Source organism: Heterodontus francisci, chromosome 2 (genome assembly GCF_036365525.1).
Source record: "Heterodontus francisci isolate sHetFra1 chromosome 2, sHetFra1.hap1, whole genome shotgun sequence".
NCBI classification, from domain to species: domain Eukaryota; kingdom Metazoa; phylum Chordata; class Chondrichthyes; order Heterodontiformes; family Heterodontidae; genus Heterodontus; species Heterodontus francisci.
This window is the reverse complement of record NC_090372.1, coordinates 11,267,864-11,291,923: the sequence shown is the minus strand read 5'-3', so window position 1 is coordinate 11,291,923 and position 24,060 is coordinate 11,267,864. Positions and strand designations below refer to the sequence as shown.

General features: G+C 43.6%; 1 protein-coding gene across 1 annotated transcript in view; it reads right to left on the bottom strand.

The window, feature by feature from the left end:
* The window catches only part of trak1a (trafficking protein, kinesin binding 1a), a 215,151-nt gene that overhangs the window by 110,683 nt on the left and 80,408 nt on the right, over positions 1–24,060 (bottom strand). The window contains exon 4 of the mRNA XM_068054432.1: positions 825–1,019. Coding sequence (XP_067910533.1) covers positions 825–1,019 — 195 coding nt within the window. The remainder of the gene's footprint in view (positions 1–824; positions 1,020–24,060) is intronic.

Genomic DNA, 24,060 nt, shown 5'->3' with positions numbered 1-24,060 from the left:
ATGTGGTCTTCATCTCATTGAAGACATGGTCAATCACGATTTCAAAAAAACCCCACAAAACCAAGTGCATTTTGAGACCATCATGGAACACTTTTACAACTGACCCAAGGGCACAGCGAAAATCTGCAGCTCTGAAAATTATTGCAAAGGTTTAAGGAATTAATTTATCAAGGAGCTGTTGTAAATGTTGATGGTATATTCAATATTAACATCTAATTTCTACAATTTGAAACATTTTCAGTATTTTCAAAGGACAAAAAATGTAAATTTTTCACTAGTTATACAGTAGGGGGGAGCCGAGCACAATTGTTGTAGTTTATCAAGTCCATTTTTAATTGGAAAGCCACCTTGGAATTTTCATTACACAGCCAATTACTTGAGGTAAAAGTGCAGTGAAACTAAGCTAGATGTGAAGATGTTATTTCTGAAGCCAAAAAGAAGCAAAGACATTTATTTCCATTAGAAACAATTTCTGGTCATTTTCTTCTTAAATTGAATAATTAAGTACTAACAATGCTTTTCAAAAAAATATATGAATGGGTTAAATAGTAAATTTCCTACTGGTGTCTGGTATGCATAACCATGTAATTTATTAAAGTGTGGTGATAACATCCTTTATAGTTTACACTAACTTCAATGCCAAAATACCCAATGAATAAAGAAAAACTATTAACGTTTAACTGCTTAATCAACATTTCCACCCAAACTGAAAAGACTAACTCCCAATAACACGTGGAAACAACACAATTGCGCACTAGGCCACCATGGCTACAGGCATCTCTTCCAGGCAGAAGGTCAATATATCTTGTTGATATAGTACTTACGCATATATTTTAGTGTCTCTTCTATTTGTTCATGGGTGAGATCAATATTAACATCTGGAGAAATAAGAGGGGTGTGAAGCCAGTCGTCGTGATCATAACCATAAATTGTATCAGCTCTTAGCTTGTAATGAGGCAACTGCTCTTCCAGTAGACTGATGATTTCAACTTCTGGAAGGTCAGTACTGTTGCACACATCTGGTGGGGAAAAATCAAGGCGATAGTATTAGAACTGGAGATTAAATCATCACTGTGCTATTCCAAAACAAGTGCAACAACTTGCATTCATATAACACCTTTAATGTAGTAAAATGTCCTAAGAAGCTTCACAGGAGCATTATCAAAACAAAGGAGGAAAGAGAGGTAGTGAGGCAAAGGGGCTTAGGAAGGGAATTCCAGAGCTTAGGATCCAGGCAGCTGAGAGAACGGCCATCATGATGGAGCAATTCAAAATTGGGGATGCACAAGAGGCCAGAATTGGAGGAGCGCAGAGGTCTCAAAGGGTTGTAGGGCTGGAGGAGGTTACAGAGATAAAATTGCAATGGCTGAAGTTTACTAACTGAAGGATGCTCGCAATGTTGAAGACTAAGTGGGGCAGCCAATTCCTCATAGACAAACATGGACCAAATGACAATGATTTGAGCAATGTACCTGATGTAAAATTGTACAATTGTAATCAGAGCACCAGATTATCTCATTTTTATTTTCTACAGTGATAAGCAACATGCTGGTAAAAAGACCACAGGTCATGCATATTAGTTACATAAGGGTAGGACTGGGATAGATGCTACAGGGTTCTTCTTTCCCTTCCCAGAGGATAGGTTTATGGAACAGGTTTACAAGCTGGACTAGTTTCGAACGCCCAAGGGAATCGGTGAGGAATTTCCCAGGTTTTTATTTCCCCTGGTTTTGCCTCTCCCAAAAGATTGCATTACTGATGGTGGGTAGGTGGGTATGGGTGCTAATTGGGATGATCAAAGTGTCACAGTTGTGTGGTGTACCCTAAATGGGCATAATAGGTCTTGACCTACCCATCGATTTTGTATGTGGTATATAATCTACAAAAAAAAACATGTGTACGTCTTCCCATTACTTGGAAATCTTGCATCTAGTATCTGTTGTTGTCACACCTTTCAAATATTTCACAACTGATTATTTAGGGCAGCAGGGGGGAAATATTACTAATTGTTAACTAAACAGATCATTTCATTTCAGTAAAAGAAAAAGCTGATATGTTGAACATGAATAATTCAAAAGCAGTTTCATGGGCTCGGTAAGTGGCTGAACTCGAGTCCGGTTCAAAGCCATGTCGCAAAAACCATCTCAACTATGGTTCAAGTGATGACAGAAATCCAAGACTTCTTGCGACTAGCTCAGTGTGCATCCAAACCTGTCTACTGTACCTTCGGCAAGGCTTCCTGAGCCAGCAGGATGGGGAAAGTGTGCAAAGTTGAGAGAGTGACCAAGGTTCCTCTGCTTGGGTACTAGATAAAAAGGGGGGTCATTGGTTTAAAATGGTTGCTAAAAAATAAATGAGGAAGAGAAGTTAGGAGAAATTTCTTTATGCATAGAGTTGTTACAGCATGATATGCTTCGTCACGGGAAGTAAATGAACCAAAGACCACTGTATCTTTTAAGAGGAGAATAAACTTCTCAAGTAGATGATACAGGGATATGCCAAGACAACAAGGCAGTGACGATAGTTTGGCACAGACATGATGGGCTAAATGGCCTCCATCTATGTTGTAAATTTTTTTGGCCCTTCTGTATGCTGTAAATCATTAAACTACAACCTATGAACATATGAATTAGGAGCAGTAGGGCACTCGGCCCCTCAAGCCTGCTCCACTATTCAATAAGATCATGGCTGATCTGATTGTAACCTCGACTCAACATTCCCACCTATCCCCAATAACCTTTCACCCCCTTATCAAGAATTTATCTACCTCTGCCTTAAAAATATTTAAAGACTCGGCTTCCGCTGCCTTTTGAGGAAGAGAGTTCCAAAGACCTGTTTAAAAACAGACCATCACAAACATAATTCAGACATCAGACTACTCATGAGCAATGAGGAAATAGACATTTTTTTTTAAAAAACGCTCTGTACATCATTTCTACTTAATAGACCCTCTTATTTTACAACTCTTAACATCTAGCTGTCCTATTCCCACTACGTGTGAGCAATCCATTCCCTGACGTACACTGATGCTGCTCCTGCAGTTGTGCATTTAGATATTCCTTTTTTTTAAATTTATAACCTGTTCTTGTACTGGCATTTTATTTTTGGAATTTTGATTACATAACAACTTGAGTATGCAAGGGAGGAGAAAATCAAGAACAGAAACAAAAAAAAACAAATAGGATGCAACATGACACAATATACAGTCAAACAGTGATACAGCACAAGTTCCTAACAGCCAAACACCTGAAGCAAGGTTAAGCCAAACAGTAAGGTTGAAAAACCATTGAAAAATCAAGGTACTGTGGCGAGAGGGTCGTGACCGAGACCAAGTCATGGAGAACCATAACTGGACTAGTCACACCCAATATTGGCAGAGCTGGGCAGAATAGTGGAGGGAAAAACCATGGAATTCTTTAAGGAACAGTTATAACCCACGATGCATGAAATAAGATCCATCAGATTTTTTTTTTAATCTCATGGAGTTTAGTACCTCCCACTCCACCCCACATCAAAGCCCTTCCCAGCATTGGAAGAAAACACCAAGGTGATTTCAAGCAGTCACAGAACTTTAGATGTTGAGCAGTCCTAAGATTGCCTCCCCCAAAAAAGCATGTCTGATCAGAGTAAATCTGGTTTTGAAGTCAGATTACTTAGATAATCTTGAACAGTTACTATAAAAATTTTGGAGTACCTTAAGTTGAATCAGCAAAGTCAGAATTATTTGGTCTTTTTCAGAATAAGACTTCAAAACCTCTTCAAGTATTGGAGTCGGAACCAATATTACTAACTTCACTCTATACTTTCAGGAATAGAGCAAGCAAAAATAAGAGGTTGCCTTGTTGGAAGCGATAGTGGACAATCTTGGCCAAAAGCTGCTTTATTCCGGAGACAGCTTAGAGAACGGCACAGTGGCGCAGTGGTTAGCACTGCAGCCTCACAGCTCCAGCGACCCGGGTTCAATTCTGGGTACTGCCTGTGTGGAGTTTGCAAGTTCTCCCTGTGTCTGCGTGGGTTTCCTCCGGGTGCTCCGGTTTCCTCCCACATGCCAAAGACTTGCAGGTTGATAGGTTAATTGGCCATTATAAATTGCCCCTAGTATAGGTAGGTGGTAGGGAAATATAGGGATAGGTGGGATGTGGTAGGGATATGGGATTAGTGTAGGATTAGTATAAATGGGTGGTCGATGGTTGGCACAGACTCGGTGGGCCGAAGGGCGTGTTTTAGTGCTGTATCTCTAAACCTCATCCATTCTCATGGGTGTGTCCAACACAAACACAATCCATTTCAACTATGCATGCCAGTGGGATATTGTACCGGTAACTGCAATTCACAAATTCCTGACCATTTTCGATCATAAAGAAATCAAATAGCGTCCAATAAAATAGGTGCGAGGGGTTTATCCATTACTGAGGTAATTGCTAATTACTTGTGATCTGAGGAACCAACATCAAAGCTAGGTCCTTAGCATCTTCACGAACATCTCAGACCCTTTAAAATTATACCACCAGAAATGCTTCTTAAACAGATAAGGTAATTCTTTTTCCACACATCCTTTCAAAAGAATCTGTGGCAAAATCTCTTGATACAAAAAAATGTCACTCGTGTACTTTAATAGTCAAATTCAAATGAGATCAGAGACAATGCAAAAAACAACTATCAAAACATTTACTGAAGGAATGAACACTTTTAATCTGTTTAATGTTCATGATGCAAAAGCTGACTATTGTGCCATGCATTCAGTTCAAATGTATACTAGCACATCTTTGCTTTTGAAACACAGGAACAGGAGGAGGCCATTTAGCCCTTTCAGCCTGTCCCACCATTCAATAAGATCATGGCTAAGTTGTGACCCAACTCCATAACCCCGCTTTTGCCCGATATCTCTCAATACGTTTGGTCAACAAAAACCTATCAATCTCAGATTTAAAATTAACTGATCTAGCATCAATTGTCATTTGCAGAAGAGTGTTCCAAACTTTTAGCAACCATTGCATGGAGAAGCATTTCTTAAATTTTACCCGTGAAAGGTCTGCCTTTAATTTCTAATCTATGCTCCCAAGTCATAGACTCCCCGATCAGTCGAAATAGTTTCGGCCTATCAACCCTCCTTATCTTGGAAACTTTGACGAAATCACCCTTTAACCTTCTAAATTCCAGGGAATACAATGCTAGTTTCTGTAATCTCTCCTTGTAATTTAACCCAGTTATGGGCATGGACGGTTTGGCAACTAAATATTGATGAGTCAACCCACTGAGTTCGTTGACCCCTTTTAGAAATTCAATGGGTTGTTTCAAAATTGAGTTACTGCCAAACATGCGGAAAACTTTTCCAAGTCAGATTAGTTTATTTAAAAGTAGCACAAAAACGTTGCACAATTTTACTTGTTGGTTTAGAAACATTGGACTCAAATTATATTTAAAACTGTACAACAGCACAACATTTCTTTTTCTTTTAAATTATACTGGGTGAGGTTCATTTGCGACTTTCCCAGTCAGATCAGCATTAACAAAATCCCACCTTGTGGCAAGACGTAAAACTGCAGACCTGGCCTTCATTTTGCTGGCAGTCGCTGAATATACTTACTGCTAGTGGCACACAGCATCACTGTGTTTACTCTGCAATGTTATTGGAGGTAATGCCCCGCTCCTGTAAAATTAATTGGCTCAGCGTTTCCTACCCACCACCATTGTCTGACTGCAGACAGCAAGCAACTCTTAATCCTGCTCTATAATTGTAGCGATCGCAACATGTCTGAAAGGACTTGCAGATAACCCTCCTTTTAATTTTTCATTGTTAACTCTGTCTCCCTCCATCCTGAACCAGTAGCTCAAGATAATACAAACATGGGAGGATATAACAATGTATCAGGCAGAATACATCAAAGGAGCAACAGCCAGGCCTCAGTGCGATCAGTGGAGGCTGTCGGGGGTCAGCTAAGAACATTACAGTCTCTGCAGTATTATTGGGGGCTCAGGAGTGGTGTCGAAGGGGGCTAGGAAGTCGGGGCCAGGGGGAGATCAGAAGGGCTTTGAGGTTGGAGATCTCAAGATCCCCCACACCACACCCCCCAGCACCCCTCCCCCTCCCACAATACCATAGCAATAAGCATGGAATAAAATCTCTTTCACGGATTCTAAATCCACTCAAATATCAGACGCCAAATTGTTTTCCGACTGTGCGACTGGTCGCACGCAGTTCTGCCCTTGTAGTATCTCATATGGCAAGTTCTGAATCTTAGCTGTGCCACTGTGTCCAGCCGCAGAATGGGTGCTATGAATGGGAGGAATAATGAAAGGAACATCATTGTCAAAGCTGCTTTTGCACACAACCCAACGACTGGCTACATAACAACACTGGCAGAAGCCCAGGCACAGTAACCAGCGCCGGAAAAGGAAAAATAAGTTAATCGAAAAGGAATGGGGGAATTTATTTTTAATACCTTGAAGTTTTAAAAAATAAAATAAAATCCTTCAGTCTTCAAATTCCTCCTGTAACTACAAACCAGAGAATCTAAACTAAGACTAACTGGTCAACACTGCTCTCAAACAACTAATTGTGTAAAACAAAGACTCCAATGAAGAAAAAGAAAATTGGACCAAGAACATGGAACAAAAATCATTCCCTTCTGATGCCAATTATGCTTCGAGTGCAGATTTTCCACAACATAGTTAATAAAGTTCACGATTTCTGTTGCTTAGGACACAAATAAATGCAAACACATCGAATTATAACCAACATACGGCTCAGACAGTAATAACAGAAACTTTTCTAACAGTCGTACTGTACAGTAAAGGTTACTCACCCATCGTTTTTCTTTTTTTGTTCTCATCACTAAGAATTACATTTTAGAAGAGATGTCACTTCAAAAATATTCTCATGGGCGGGGGGAGGGGGGGGGGGGAAAACGAGAGAACTACAGAAAAAAGCAGAGCATGTAATAAACTCCAACTAGCGTTTGCTTGTCGTGTGGGCTATAATTCCCTGACTAAGCATCGAGTGAATAATGACAATGACCAGACAAATCTGCTGATGCTTTTTTCTCCCTTCCACCCCTTTGCAACTTGCATGTACCACTTTAATGTGACTCCTTTGAACAAATGAATCACAACTGCTAGTGAAAGACCGCATAGATATATGAGCCCTCTTAGAACTCACATTTTATGAATAATGGTGGATTTATTGTTTGCCTTTCCCCTCCAAGTGTGTGCCTGTCAGATCAGACTGCTTGTCTGTTATGAGCAGAGATTTCTTCCAACTAAATATTGGGAAAACTGAAAGGCATTGAGCTAGAAATTCAGCTCCATAGAGCCTCAGTTTTTTGCCATTTTGTATCCAACACTGTCTCTGCATCGCGCTCGGACAATTCTGGTGTGGGCCACATTTGACACCATCCCGGTAAAGGCCAAACAAGAGCCGTCCCTTATCTAAGTCACAAGTAGGCGTTCAGCTATTAACATAAATGGATAAGGGGTCTAATGCTTGCTTCTGCTCCCTCTTGTAACATTGGCTTATGCCTGAGGCAGCCAGCACCAGCGACGATTGCCTCCAGGAAAAGCAAGGCTAAGCAACACTGAATGGAAAAAAAAGATCAGTACTTGTCTTAATCACCACCAGTCCCAGTATCGAGATCTCCAACCTCACACTCCAGGCACCAACCTTAAAGTCCTCCCGCTCTCCCACAGCCTCCTTTCACATCACTCCTGAGCCCCCAATAATACTGCAAAGACTGCGATGTTCTTAGCCGAACCCCGACAGCCTCCACTGATCGCACCGAGGCCCAGCTCTTCCTCCATTAGAAGCCCGCAATCTTACACAATCACTTGACACAACATTTGTGCACAAGGCACTGACTTCATCCCTCTGCCTGGCAACTGTCCGAGGCTGAAGCAGACTGTTCACAGCCTCAGCGTCATAATTGGCCCCAAGCTGATCTTCCAATCATATATCCACACCATCACCAAGACGACCTATTTCCACCCACCTCCACCCTACATCAGTTCCTCTGCTGCTAAAACCCTCATTCAGGTCTTTGTTCCCTGTAGAGTTGACTATTCCAATGCACCCCTGGCCAACCTCCCATATTCTACCCTCTGCAAGCTTCAGGTTATCCGAAACACTGCTGCACATGTCCTAACGTGTACCAAGTTCCGCTCCCCCATCACCCGTGCTCACTGAGCTATACTGGCTCCCGATTAAGCAACACCTTGATTTTAAATTGGTCATCCTTGTTTCCAAATCCCTCCACAGCCTCGCCCTTCCCGTAATCTCCTCCAGTCCCAGAACCCACCGAGACATCTGTGCTCATCTAATTCTAGCCTCTTGTGAATCCCGATTTTAATCACTCCACCACAGCTGCTTATGCCCTAAGCTCTGGAATTCCAACACCCCAAACCTCTCCATCTCTATTCCCTCCTTTAAGGCATTCCTTAAAGCCTACCTCTGACCAAGTTTACCCGAATATCTCCTTATATGGCTTGGTGTTAAATTTTGCTTTAAAATGCTCCTTTGAAGCACCTTGGAACGGTTATTACCTTAAAAGGTATTATGAACGCTGGACGTTATAATAGGAATATGTTTTAAACATTGTAATTTTTCTGTTCAAGATGGAGTCTGGAAGTCAGGTGACTGCACCTCCACTCTGCAAAAGGACAAGGCATAAGTCTTGGTTACCAGGACCACAGAGGACACAGATAAAAGACTGTTGTTTGAAAAATAAACTGCAGGCTAACACTTGAAGAACAATGGGTTTCGCCCTCCCAGACGCTCAGGTCATAAAACAAGGAGTCAATAATTCAGACGATGTGAGCGAGAGAGCGAGAGAAAAAGAGAGAGCGCCTGATACAGTAAAAGGCTATGAAAACTTGAACTTGTTTTGAAAGTCAAAGCGTGCGAAAAATAAAAGACCAGCAGGATCACCAGAAAACATATTATTCACTGACATCCAGGTCAGAAGTACTCAGAGACGTGAGCGAAGCCAACATTGATTTTTGAAATAGTCTGGGAGATCCAACCCATTGCAACTGGGAGGAATTTGGGACTTTTAACCTCAACGAATTTTGCCATCAAAAAGGACTGTGTAATATATAAATGTGCTGTGAAGTATTTTTTATAAGAAAATACCTTTCTTTGTAATTTGGAGTATCAGCTACTTACAAGGTACCATTCAGTTAACTGGGGATTTCTATTAGTTTAGTTATTGTAATTGAAGTCTGAAAATGAGAAATCTTGTCATGTAATTCTTTAAGTTGGTCTGGGGTTTCATATCTCATTTTTCACATCAACAATCTCACTGAGATTGTAATAATAGACAAGATGTTGTTGGTTTTTTTTAATATAGAGATACAGCACTGAAACAGGCCCTTCGGCCCACCGAGTCTGTGCCGACCATTAACCACCCATTTGTACTAATCCTACACTAATCCCATATTCCGACTACATCCTCACCTGTCCCTATATTCCCCTACCACCTACCTATACTAGGGGCAATTTTATAATGGCCAATTTACCTATCAACCTGCAAGTCTTTTGGCTTGTGGGAGGAAACCGGAGCACCCGGAGAAAACCCACGCAGACACAGGGAGAACTTGCAAACTCCACACAGGCAGTACCCAGAATTGAACCCGGGTCGCTGGAGCTGTGAGGCTGCGGTGCTAACCATTGCGGCATTGGTCTGTGCATCCACATGAACGTGTCCCAAAGGCAATCACTGAAACTGGTTGTGGAGCAGCATGGCTAATTTTACAGCATTATTAAAAGGGGAATTATTTTGTGTCATTACATGAGTACTTTTTTTAAAAATTCATTCATGGGATGTGGGTATCGCTGACCAGGCCAGCATTTATTGCCCATCCCTAATTTCCCTTGAGAAGGTGGTGGCGAGCTGCCTTCTTGAACCGCTGCAATCGACTTCGTAGCAGTTAGATACAACTGAGTGGTTTACTAGGCCATTACAGAGGGCATTGAAGAATCAACCACATTGCTGTGGGTCTGGAGTCACCTATAGTCCAGACCAGGTAAAGACAACAGATTTTCTTCCCTAAAAGGACATTAGTGAACCAGATGGGATTGTATGACAATTGACAATGGTTTCAGGGCCATCATTAGACTAGCTTTTAATTCCAGATTTATTAATTGAATTCAAATTCCACCTTCTGCCGTGGTAGGATTCGAACCCATGCCCCCAGAGCAATACCAGTTCAGTGACGATACCACTATGCCACTGCCTCCCCTCAGAAGGTATCCTCATTAAGGAAGCATCATTTGCCCACTTTTTGCACCAGTAAATGCAAGTTTAGTAGGATAAAATGGCCTCATTCTTGGGGCTAATTTTACCCTGCCTGCCCGACAGAACCCGGGAAGGTTGTCAGTTAAAACAGCTTCACTAACTTGCTCGCTGCCATCCCACTACCTTCCTGTGGGCTGGAATTTTAACCTGCTTTTGTTGGGCGAATGGAATGTGCCAAAAGGGCAGCAAGGTCTTGCTTTCAATAGGCAGATAATGTCACTGGGGCCTGACCGCAATTTTGAATTAAGGCCTGCGTGGGGCAGCTGCAATGACTTCTTTGAAAGGCAAACATTGTGGGACTGCAGAGATAACACATTTATTTTTGATTCCTTTCAGGCTGAAAAGGAGCAGGAGTGCTCCTCCAGGATCCACTAGCACAACTCCAGTCACGAGTTAAAATTGGGGCTACTGATTCTGAACCAGCACCAACCTATTCCAAATGCACATCCATCCACCGGAAGAACTGTAATATTACTTGTGTAAACTGGAAAACTTGCAGACAAGACTCACCATCCCAGCTCAGCTATTGCTCCCACTCCCCAATGGCACACCACAAGCCCCTCACTTGAATCTCCAACTCAGATAAGCTTGATGTCTGCTTCAAATAAAAAAAAAAGAGCTCCAAATCTTAAGAAATCATGAGATCCTTTTAAACCGACACAAACTCAGTAACAACCAAAAGTACACACAGTACCAAAGATTTGCACTCTTAATCGCCATCCATTTGTCCACAAAGGAAAATCCATTTTTGTACATAAGAGAACGAATCAAACTCAGCTCACAGTGATCCAACAGCCTGCTGACACTCACTGTGTATGATCACACAAAGAATAGCCACTTAGATAAGATACAAATGCCAATACCCATGACCCACATTACATCACAGTTATCAATACAAGGCAAAGTTCTAAAAGCAAGGAGGTGGGGCAGAGGGGAAACAGGCAGGGAGTTGCGGGGGTGGGGTGGGATGGAAGAGAGCAAGAATGAATAAAGGGAGGGAAATGGGGAAAGAGAATAGAGCGGAGGAGGAGACAATGCACGACAGGAGCGGGACACAGGACAAGGAGAGTGTGCATGAGTGCACACAAGAATGAAAGAGAGAGAGAGAAAAAGAGACAGAGGGAGAAAGAAAAAAGAATGGGGAAAGGGAGGAGGAAGGGAAAAAGGAGATGGGGGCAATGGTGTGAAAGGCAGAGAGTTGATGGAGAATAGATATGCTCTCAGTGGAGGGGCGAGAGGGGTGATTATGGGAGAGTGCCAAAAGCAACGGGTTATCAGGCTTTATGGGCTTCCTGCTGCATGCAAGTGGGTACACGGTCAAGATGTTATTGAGGGGGTGGGGTGGGGGAGGACAGTGTACGGTGAGGGGAGGCAGCTGGAAAGGTGAAATTCTGGATGGATTGAATTGCTGCTAGTTGGTCTGTGGGGTGAGAGAAGAAGCCGAAAGGGGGGAGGGGGATTTTTAAAACATTCATGAGGGAGGTGCCTGGTGGGATTGGGGTGGCACAAACAAAATCATTGCTCCATGAGAGGTGGGGAACAGCACGAGAACATGAACAGTGCGGAGGGTAGGCTATTTGTACCTCCACGAGTGTTTTACAAATTAAGTTGCAATGATGCATTTAAACAAAAGATACCAAATCCAGTAAAACTACTGCCTGGCCCAAATTCCAAGTGTAGGAACATAATGTGTCTCTTGTCTTCTCAGCAAAGACTGACCACCAGCATGTTTCAACATTAGACAAAATCGATGCACTTAAAAAGCATATCAAAAATATTTACCTGATAGCACATGAGGGTTGATTGACATAAGTGCAAAGGTGGGAGCAAATGCAAGTCTTGATGAACCAAACTCAAACAATCAGAAGCTAAAAGATGCTGAATATCCTTGCAATTGCAATGCAGAGAACTTCCAAACTCAAACTGACCACTTCCAACTTCTTTCTGTTAATATGCAGCATTGCACAATTTTATTAACAAGAATACTTAACTAGCCTGACCTGCAGCTCATCAATAGCACAATGTGAAGGGGATTGCATTGCTGAACTGAACAATGTATTTGTATTTTTTTTTAAAAGAACATGCAACAATGACTTTTGGGGTGGGGGGGCGGGGTTTCTACAAATATTGCAGCTTTCATCTAGTTGGATTAGTAATTCCAACTGTGTTCATTTTTGATTGTGTATTTGTGTGGATGGGAATGGGGTGGGGGGAGGGGAAAATCAAAGTTCACAGTGTTGTTAGGGAGACCACACTGGTTCATAGTCCTTTCAATTGGTCAATCAGGAGAGAGTTAAATGGAGCTGAGAGATGGACATCTCCAGATGGTTGAAAAAGTGACCATCTCTATTTTTAAACCACAATTGTGGACGTAAATTCATGACTTGGCAATAATTTTATTTGTCTACAATATTTCAATTTTTATGAACGAAGCCAATTATTGCCAGACTTCCAGTTTTCTCCCAGCTATAATTGAAAGCTGCTCTGCTTTAACAGTAACATAGTTATATAACATCCTAAGGCACTTCACAGCAGCATTATCAATGTATTACACCAGGCCACAAAAGGAGATTAGGTCAGATGACCAAAAGCTTGGTCAAAGTGGTAGGTTTTAAGGAGTGTCTTAAAGGAGGAAAGCTACATGGAAAGGCGGAGAGCTGTCGTAAAGGTATTCCAGAGGTTTGTGCCTTGGCAACTAAAGGCATGGCTACCAATAGTGGAGTGATTAAAATCACTGATGCACAAGAGGCCAGAATTAGAGGAGTGGAGATAACTTAGAAGATTGCAGGACTGCAGGAGATTACAGAGATGGGGAGGGGAGAGGCCATAGAAGGATTTGAAACAGGGATGACTATTTTAAAATCAAGACGTTGCTTGACTGGGAGCCATTGTAGGTCAGCATGCACAGGGGTGATAGGAGAACGGAACTTGGTGTGAGTTAAGACACAGGCAGCACAGTTTTGGATAACCTTAAGTTAATAAAGAGTAAGATGTTGGAGACCAGCCAGGAGTGCGCTGGAATAGTCAAGTCTAGAGGTAAAAACAGCATGAATGAGGGTTTCAGCAGCAGATGAACTGAGACAGGGCAAAGTCGGGTGATGTTACGAACATGAGGTCAGACACTCATCTTGAGGTCAAATGTGACACTAGAGTTGCAAACAGACTTGCTCAATCTCAGACTGTTGCCAGGGAGTGGGATGGAGTTGATAGCTAGAGAACAGAGTTTGGAGCGGGGACCGAAAACACTGGCTTCTACCTTCTCAATATTTAATTGGAGAAAATTTCTGCTCATTCAGTCCTGGTTGTTGGACAAGCAGACTGATAACTTAGCAACAGTGGAGGAGTCGAGAGAAGTGGTGGTGAGGTAGAGCAGAGTGACATCAGTGTACATGTGAGATGAGAAAATAGGAAGGGGCCAAGGATAGATCCTTGGGGGACACCAGAGGTAGCAGTGCAGGAGCCGGAACAGAATCAGAAGCCATTGCAAGTGATTCTCCAGGATAGAGAAGAATGGAGCCAGATGACAGTGGAGAGACGTTGGAGGAGAATGGTGTAATCAACCATGTCAAATGCTACAGACTGGTCAAGAAAGACGAGGAGGGTAAGTTTACCATTGTCACAGTCATATAGAATGTCATTTGTAAATTTGATAAGAGCTGTTTCGGTCCTGTTGCAGGGGTGGAAACCCAATTGGATTCAAACATGGAGATCCGAGAAAGATGGGAACAGATTTCATACAGTCAGAGTTATACAGCACAGAAACAGGTCCTTTGGCCCATCGTGTCTGTGCCAGCCATCAAGCACCTAATTATTCTAATCCCAATTTCCAGCACTTGGCCCCTAGCCTTGTATGCTATGGCATTTCAAGTGCTCATCTAAATACTTCTTAAATGTTGTGAGGGTTCCTGCCTCTACCACCCCTTCAGGCAGTGTGTTCCAGATTCCAACCACCCTCAGCAAAAAAAAATTTCCTCAAATCCCTTCTAAACCTCCTGCCTCTTAGCTTAAATCTATGCCCCCTGGTTATTGACCCCTCCGCTAAGGGAAAAAGTTTCTTCTTATCTAACCTATCAATGCCCCTCATAATTTTGTCTACCTCAATCATGTCTCCCCTCAGCCTTCTCTGCTCGAAGGAAAACAACCCTAGCCTTTCCAGTCTCTCTTCATAGCTGAAATGCTCCAGCCCAGGCAACATCCTGGTGAATCTCCTCTGCACCCTCTCTAGGGTAATCACATCCTTCCTATAGTGTGGTGCCCAGAACTGTACACATACTCCAGCTGTGGCCTAACCAGCGTTTTATACAACTATTTGGAAGACAACAACATGTTCAAAGATTTCTGGAGAGGAAAGGGAGGTTGCAGATGGGAGGGTAGTTTGCAGTGGGGTCAAAGGTTTGTTTTTTTTGAGGAGAGGGATGATGACAGCAGATTTAAAAAGGAGAGAGGGACAACACCTGAAGAGAAAGAACTGTTCACAATATCAACAAACATGGGGACCAGAAGGGGAAGTTGGGTGATTAGCAGTTTAACCAGTTTGTGAGAGAGAGAGAGGGGGAAAGGTACATACATTCAGTTACATTAAAGAGTGCAGATTATGTTATTGCCCCCATTTGCTTCATTCTCCATCTCTCTGCAAGCACTTTGTTCTTCAATCGCAATCATCTTTTTTTTGGTCTCTGTGCTTATGGACGCCGATTACTGTCCCTGTGCAATCTCTCCAATTATTGTTGATCACTCTTATGTAGACTATTCCTACAGCTCTCACTTCCTACCTCCTTGATTCTTTCTATACCATCATTCTGCTCCTGTAGGAAGTACACAAGTCAACACATCAGATGACTGCATCACACAGCCAGCCTTCCATGAAAGCAAACCCACTCGAGTAAAATCTTTTCACCTGAAATACATAACTCAATTTCCAGAGATTTACTGAATTGATTTTTTAGAAAAGGGGATCACTTTTGGCTAACAATATACTAGTACAAACTGCAATCCATTCACAATTTCATCTCAACATCTCTCGGCGATTTACCTTTTCATGCAATGCTAAGATCAATCATATATCCTTCAGAATCAGATGGTTGTGAACTTAAGTCCCATTATTGAGACTTGTGCATTCTTTGAAACATACAGGATTCAGAGAGGGCTCGACAGGGTAGATGCTGATAGGCCTTTTCACCTGGCTGGAGAGTCGAGAACTGGGGGGGGGGGGGTTGACATAGTTGGAGGATAAGGGGATGGCTATTTCGGACCGAGACGAGGAGAAATTTCTTCACTCAGAGGGTTGTGAATCTTTGGAATTCTCTGCCCCAGAGGATTGGAGATGCTCAGTCATTTGAGTATATACAAGGCTGAGATCAGTAGAATTTTGGACACGAAAGGAATCAAGGGACAGGGCAGGAAAGTAGAGTTGAGGTTGAAGATCAGCTATCATCATATTGAATGGCAAAGCAGGGCTGAGGAGCAATATGGCGTACTCCTGCTCCTATTTCTACGTTCTTAAAATCTAGACAGACACTTCAGTGCCAGTACTGAAGGCGTAATTCTCTGTCAACATTTTGGAAAAGATGTTAAATCCAGGCGCCATCTGCCCTCTCAGTAAAAGATCCCATGACACCATTCGAAGAGGAGCAGGGGAGTTCTCCTCAGTGTACAGGCCAATAGTTATCCCTGAACCAACATCACTAACATAGCTGATCAGGTCCGTGGGATCTTGCCATGTGCAATTGCTGCCACGTTTCCTACATTACCATAGCGAATACAAAAAAATGCACATAATTGTAAAACGCTTTGCGACACCCTAAGGTTGCGAAAGCCGCTATATAAATGCAAGTCTTTTTTTTTTTGCTTCCTAGAGTAATACTGTTGCAACATTTTATCAAGGGCCACATTTCCCAGCAGTGGTTTGCTGGAGGACTGCTCCCAGGAATACTACAACTTACTATATCGCGGAGTAGTGAAGCGTGAATCCCCCATCATGATTCTCAGCCAATGGACTGTTGATTCCAATCACCCCTTTGTAAGGACTTATTGAGCAGCCCTTTCAGTTAAGGTATGGATGTCACGATCCCCCTATCTCTCAACAGAATTCTCTTAATTTCTCTCCCGAGCTGCAAGTACAGTGATTTGAGGACTGGAACACAGAGAATTCTGCAGTGCATCATATGTGAAATTGAGTTTCTGCCACATCATGAACACCATTAAAAAGACTGGCATTTATAAAGCAGAAATTGCTGGAAATACTGAGCAGGTCAGGTAGCATGTGTGGAGAGGGAGACAGTTAACATCTCCAGTCTGTGACCTTTCATTAGAACTGGGAAAAGCTATGATATTTCTAAGTTTTAAGCAAGTAAATGGGGGGGGGGGTGGGGTGGAGGGAGGGAGGGGAACAGTCTGTGATAAGGTGGAGGTTCTTCTTTGGCCTCCTTATCTCGAGAGACAATGGATACGCGCATGGAGGTGGTCAGTAGTTTGTGAAGCAGCGCCTGGAGTGGCCATAAAGGCCAATTCTAGAGTGCAAGTAAATTGGGGGGGGGGGGAGGAGGGAGGGAGGGGAACATTCTGTGATAAGGTGGAGGTTAAGAGAGATTAAAATGACAAACAGTTTCATGGTGCAAGGCCAATGGGAGTGGTAATGGGACAAGTGAAGAAACAAAAGATGTGTCTAGAGGAAGTGTGAATAGCTGGATAGCTGGTGCCTGAACGCAATGTGAAGGAAACGAGTGAGAAAAGAAACCAGCAAAGAAACAAAGCAAAATGAGGGCAGAGGTTGTGATCTAAGATTGTTGAACTCAATGTTGAGTCCAGAAGACTGTGAAGTGCCCGGTCCAAAGATGGGGTGCTGTTCCTCGAGCTTGTGTTGAACTTCATTGGAACACAGTAACAGGCCAAGGACAGAAAGGTCAGAGTGGGAGCAAGGTGGAGAATTGAAATGACAGGTGACTGGAAGCTTGGGGCTCCGATTACAGGCCAAGAGATGTTATGCAAAGCAGTCACCTAGTCTGCATTTGATCTCTCCAATGTAGAGGAGAGGATGTCATGAGCAGCAAATACAGTATACTACATTGAAAGTAGTACAGGTAAATTGCTGTTTCACCTAAAAGGAGTGTTTAAGACCTTGGACGGTGAAAAGGGAGGAGGTAAAAAGGACAGGTATTGCATCTCCTGTGCTTGCATAAAAAAGTGGCACAGGAAAGAGGGGAGGTGTTGGGGATGATGGAGGAGAGGACCAGGGTGTCGTGGAGGGAATGGACCTTTCGGAATGCCAAGAGAGAAGGGGAAGATGTGTTTGGTGGTGACATCACAATGGAGATGGCAGAGGATGATCCACTGAATACGGAGGCTGATAGGGTGGAAAGTGAGCACAAAAGGAACCCCATTGTGGTTCTGCAGGCAAGGGGAAGGGGTGGGAGAGAGAGCAGAAGTGCATGCTTTGGAAGGGGAACGGTTGAAGGCCTCGTTAACCACAGTAGGGGTGCGCTTGGTGGGGTGGGGGGGGGGGGTGGAAGGGGGCGGTGGGTGGAGGGAGGATCCTCAGTTGAAGAAAAAGACATATCGGAACTGCTAGCATGGAAGGTTGCATCATCAGAAGAGATGTGACGAAGGCAGAGAAACTGGGAGAACGGAATAGAGTCCTTGTCGGAAGTAGGGTGTGTGGAAGTGTAGTCAAGGTAGTTAAGAGTGTCAGTGGGGTTATAGTGAATATTGGTTCAGAGTCTATCCCCAGAAATGGTTTCAAAGTTGTCAAGGAAGGAAAGGGAAGGGATAGAGATGGACCATGTGCAGAGGTGAGAAGAGGTTAGAAATTGGAAGCAAAATCGATTAAATTTTCCAGTTCAGGGTAAGAGCAGGAAACGACACTGACGCAGTCATCAATGTACCGGACAAAGAGTTGAGGGAAGAGGCCGGAGTAGGACTGGAACAAAGAATGAACCACATATCCCACAAAAAGGCAGGCATAGTTCGGGCCTATGTGAGTCCCCATGGCAACACCTTTTATTTGAAGGAACTGAGTGAAGTTGAAGGAGAAATTGTTCAAAGTGAGAAGTAGTTTAGCCAGGCGGAGGAGGGTGGTGGTGGATGGGGACTGGTTGGACCTCTGTTCTGGGAAGAAGCGGAGCTCTCTCAGACCGTCTTGGTGGGAGATGGCAGTGTAGAGAGATTGGACGTCCATAGTGAAGATGAGATGGTTAGGACTAGGAAACTGTTCAAATGACAGAGGGCATCGGAAGAATCACGGATGGAGGTGGGAAGAGACTGGACTAGGAGAAAAAGTAGAGTCAAGATAGGAAGAAATCAGTTCAGTGGAACAGGAACAGGCTGATACGATGGGTCTACCAGGACAGTTTGTGGATCTTGGGAAGGTGGTAGATGCAGGCTGTTCGGGGTTAGGGAACTATGAGCTTGGAGACCTTGGAGGGAAGATGTCCAGGAGGAGAGGTGGTCAGTGAAAGCCCTGGAAACAATTGCTTGTTGTTCAGTGGTGGGGCCATGGTCCAGGGGAGGTAGGAAGTAGTGTCGGAGAGTTGGTGTTCGACCTGTCCTTCACTACTGCACTGGAGTGTCAGCCCAGATTATTGTGCTCAGGTCCCAGGATGTGAACCCACAACCTTCTAACTCAGTGGCAAGAGAGCTACTAACTGAGCCACAACTGATACACAACCAGTATGTCTCTGAGCAAACACCAGAAAAAGTTTTAACTGTATTTTTACCCCTAGAAATTCACTCATGGTGCTTTGTATTATCACAGGCTGTATCTTGTCTGTCTCAATTAGATCGCCTCTCATTCTTCTAAACTCCAGAGAATATAGGCCCAATTTATTCAGCCTCTCATCATGGGACAACCCCCTCATCCCAGGGACCAATTTAGTAAATCTTCGTTGCACTGCCTCCAGTGCAAGTATATCCTTTTAAATGTGGAGACCAAAACTGCACACAGTATTTCGGGTGCAGTTTCACCAAAGCCCTATATAATTTTAGTAAGACTTCTTTATTCCTGTACTCCAATCCGCTTGCAATAAAGGCCAACATGCCATTTGCCTTCCAAATAGCCTGCTGCACCTGCATGTTAAACTTACATATATTGCATAACTTGCATACATTATACTCCATTTGCCATCTTGTTGCCCACTCACTTAACCTGTCTGTACCTCTTTGCAGCCTCTCTATGTCCTCCCCGCAGCTTACCTTTCCACCAAGCTTTGTATCATCAGCAAACTTAGATACATTACTCTGTCTCTTCAACCAAATCATTAATATAGAGTGTGAGGAGGACACAAAGAGCTGAATTTTCAGGCCCCATTGGGGGCAGGAACGGAGGTGGACGGGGCCCAAAAATATCGTACAGGTTGGTGTGCTGGTTTTCCAATGCCATTCCTGGCACCAGCCATGTTCACCAGTGTGATGGAGAGCCAGACAGTGATCTTGCCTGAGCCCCAATTAAAGGCAATTAAGGTGGTTGAAGAGCTCATTAAGAGCTTTTTATTGGGGGTGGGGAGGGAAGTTGAGAGTTTCACGTGGGCACACGGGCTACATGTGCTGTCTGGGACAGACCAGGTGAAGGCAGACTGGTACAGAGTGGGGAGCCAGTCATGGTTGCCTCAGGGAATTAGCTTGGAGCCATAAAAGTTTTAATGGCACAGAAAGGGACTCGGCCACTGAGACAGGTTCCCTTGGTTTTGCAGGTGGTGGGGAGAGTGGGCAGTCAACGCTTGGACAGTGCAGGGAGTTGGTGCCCTCTTGGCATTGTGGGGACAGAAGAGCAGGGGGCAAGGCAGCCAAGGACAACAGGACAACCAGCTGAGCACAAGGAAGGCAGCAGCTGGCAATGGGGGCACGACGCTCAGATTTTGGGCCCAGTGGCAATGAGGATAACAGTCTCCGCAGGAAGGGCACAGCCCAGACATCAGGGGGGCAGAGGAGAGGAACAAGGGGCAGGAAGGACACAGAGTTGATGGAGTTCAATCCGGGCAAATGCGAGGTGATGCATTTTGGAAGATCCAATTCAAGAGTGAACTATAAAATAAATGGAAAAGTCCTGGGGAAAATTGATGTACAGAGAGATTTGGGTGTTCAGGTCCATTGTTCCCTGAAGGTGGCAACGCAGGTCAATAGAGTGGTCAAGAAGGCATACGGCATGCTTTCCTTCATCGGACGGGGTATTGAGTACAAGAGTTGGCAGGTCATGTTACAGTTGTATAAGACTTTGGTTCGGCCACATTTGGAATACTGCGTGCAGTTCTGGTAGCCACATTACCAAAAGGATGTGGATGCTTTGGAGAGGGTGCAGAGGAGGTTCACCAGGATGTTGCCTGGTATGGAGGGCGCTAGCTATGAAGAGAGGTTGAGTAGATTAGGATTATTTTCATTAGAAAGACGGAGGTTGAGGGGGGACCTGATTGAGGTGGACAAAATCATGAGAGGTATAGACAGGTTGGATAGCAAGAAGCTTTTTCCCCCAGAGTGGGGGATTCAATTACTAGGGGCCACGAGTTCAAAGTGAGAGGGGAAAAGTTTAGGGGGGATATGCGTGGAAAGTTCTTTACGCAGAGGGTGGTGGATGCCTGGAACGCGTTGCCAGCGGAGGTGGTAGATGCGGGCACGATAGCGTCTTTTAAGATGTATCTAGACAGATACATGAATGGGCAGGAAGCAAAGAGATACAGACCCTTAGAAAATAGGCGACATGTTTAGATAGAGGATCTGGATCGGCGCAGGCTTGGAGGGCCGAAGGGCCTGTTCCTGTGCTGTAATTTTCTTTGTTCTTTGTACATGCATGCAGACTTTTCATTCAATGTTTTTAACACTCAGAAGCACTTCCACAGCTTTTCACCACTGGATGGTGCTGCAAGATGGTAGTAGTGAATTAACACAGGACAGTGATGTTCTGTAGTGTAGTAACAGCTTCTTCACTTTAGATGGTGCTCGATCGACAGTATGAGTGAGTACTTGCAATAATCTTGGGTGTGGTCACAGACACTCTCATTCTATTGCCAAAGGTACAGCATTTAATAAAGAGGCACTCCCAAACCTTTCCTCTAAATAAAATTTACATGCTGCCTCTCATAATATAACTAACTGATCCTTGCCTTCAGGGAGAGTTAAACTAAAAATGGTGCTATTTTCAACTGTCAAAATGTAAAGAACTAACTGGAGTTGTTGACACTTTCCATCAATTGCACTAATTAACTCTGCTTTCTTCTTTTCTTGCTTTCTTTCTGCTTCTCCTCTATCTCTCATCCATACCACTAGTCTTGAGGATTTCAACCCACTCCTGCCTGGCCTCCCACATTTTTCCCTCCATAAACTTAGGGTCATCCAAAATCAGCTGCCCATGTCCTAAATTGCATCAAGTCCCATTCACCCCTCATCCCTGTGCTCACTGACCTACTCTGGTCCCCAGTTAAGCAACGCTCGATTTTAAAATTCTCATCCTCATTTTCAAATCCCTCCATGGCGTCGCCCCTCCCTGTTGTGTGTGTACACCTTTAAGAGGTGTGGCTACAAGATCATGTTCAACATGTAAGAGCTATGATGTAACTAACACATGATTCTGAGTGTTCGGCAGTCTTGAAGATACACCTGTACAATAACCATCTCAATGTAATTGCTGCTCTCTCAGTAATGGACAAAGAACCCACAATATTGTGTTACTGATCCCATCCTGAGTTGATCAGTCTTTGTGAACTGTCTATACAAACACAGAGGTTCAAGCAACACACAATACTCCCCATCTCTGTGATCTCCTCCAGCCCCACAATCCTCAGATATCTGCACTCCTCCAATTCTGGTCTTTTCAGCATTCCCAATTTTAATTGCTCTGCCATTGGTGACTGTGGCTTCAACTACCAAGGCCCTAAGCTCTGGAATCCCCTCCTTAAGTCTCTCCACCTCTCTTTCCTCCTTTAAGACAGTCCTTAAAACCTACCTTTTTGACCAAGCTTTTGGTCATTTGACCTACTGCCTTCTCATGTGGCTCAGTGTCAAACTTGGCTTTACAATACTCCTGTGAAGCACCTTGGGATGTTCTATCATGTTAATGGCACTATATAAATATAAATTGTTATCTCCCTTGGTTTCCCCTTCTCACTTTTGCTGGCTTTCAAAGCAAGACTTGGTCAGTTACATAAAAAGAAATTGCATATCCATCATGTACTGGGACTCAGACACACGCACACGCAGAAGTGGATAAAAAGCAGCAGCTGAAAAGCAGAAGCAACGAAAACGGGGTTAAACCTGGAATAAAGAGGATAAAAAGAACAGTGAAAGGTACTAAGGTTGTATCGACCTTTGAAGGTGACAGGACATATTGAGAGAGTGGTTAGCAAAGCATATGGGATCTTGGGCTTCATAAATAGAGGCATTGAGTAGAAAATCAGGGAAGTTATGCTGAACCTTTATAAAGCTCTGGTTAGGCCCCAACTGGAGTATTGCATCCAGTTCTGGTCATCACACTTCAGGAAGGAGGTGAGGGTCCTTGAGAGGGTACATAGAAGATTTACCAAAATGGTTTCAGGGATGGAGGATTTTGGTTACAAAGTTAGGTTGGAAAGACTGAGGTCGTTCTCCCCGGAGCAAAGATGATTGAGGGGAGATTTGATAACAGCGTGCAAGATTAAAACTGGCTTAGCTAAGTTAGAAAAGGAAAAGCTAATTGCATTAACGAATAGTACAAGGGCTAGGGGACACAGATTGAAGGTTTTGGGCAAGAGATGCAGGGGGAATGTGAGGAAGAACTTTTTTTTTTTAACGCAGAGGGTGGTAATGACCTGGAACTCGCTGCCCATGAGGGTGGTGGAAGTAGAGGCAATCAATGATTTCAAAAGGAAATTGGATGGGCACTTGAAGGAAATAAACTTGCAGGGCTCCAGGCATCGAGCAGGGGAGTAGGACTGACTGGATTGCTCTGCGGAGAGCCAGCACGGACTCGATGGGCCAAATGGCCTCCTTCTACGTCGTAGATGACACTATGTCTACACAGAGAGTTCATGTAACTTTTCTGAATTTTTTTTTTTATACGCAAGACAAGAGTTTCACACAACTAACCTGCACCGTATATTAGTCAGAATAAAGCTTTTCTCAATATTAACACACGCTTCCGAGTCAGAAGTCATGGGTTCAAATCTCACTCCAGAGTCCTGAGCACACAATCCAGGCTGACGTTCTAATGCAACACTGAGGGAGTGCTGCCCTGTCGGAGGTGGATAAGAGATGAAACCAAGGCCCCATCTTCCCCCTCAGATGGATGTACAAAAATCCCACAGCAGTCCCTCGAGAAGAACGAGCGAGTACTCTCTGGTGTCATGGCCAAAAAACTTATCCCCTCACTAACAGGACTAAAATAGATTATCTGACCTTCATCACTGCTGTTTGTAGGACTTTGCTGTGTGCAAATTGGCTGCTGTATTTCCTACATCATAACAGCGACTGCACTTCAAAATTAGGTGTAAAGTGCTTTGGAACATCCTGAGGTTGGGAAAGGCACTACAGAAATGCACGTTATTTTTCTTTCTATCCTCCGTTTACTTTAGATCCAAAAATTGTGTAACGGGCCGGAGATTTGAAACAATTTTTAGAAAATTGCACATTCCTCTAACTTATTTAAATCTGTATCAGTACCAGCTATGTTCTGTCATAGTTAAATGAATATTCATTTTATTTAATAATAAAGATAAAACTTGCTCTCCAATGGCTCACTGGTAATTACATATAATGGTAATGATCTTGCTTACTCCGAGTCTCAGCGTCCAGGCTTTTAGATGATGGTATCGGT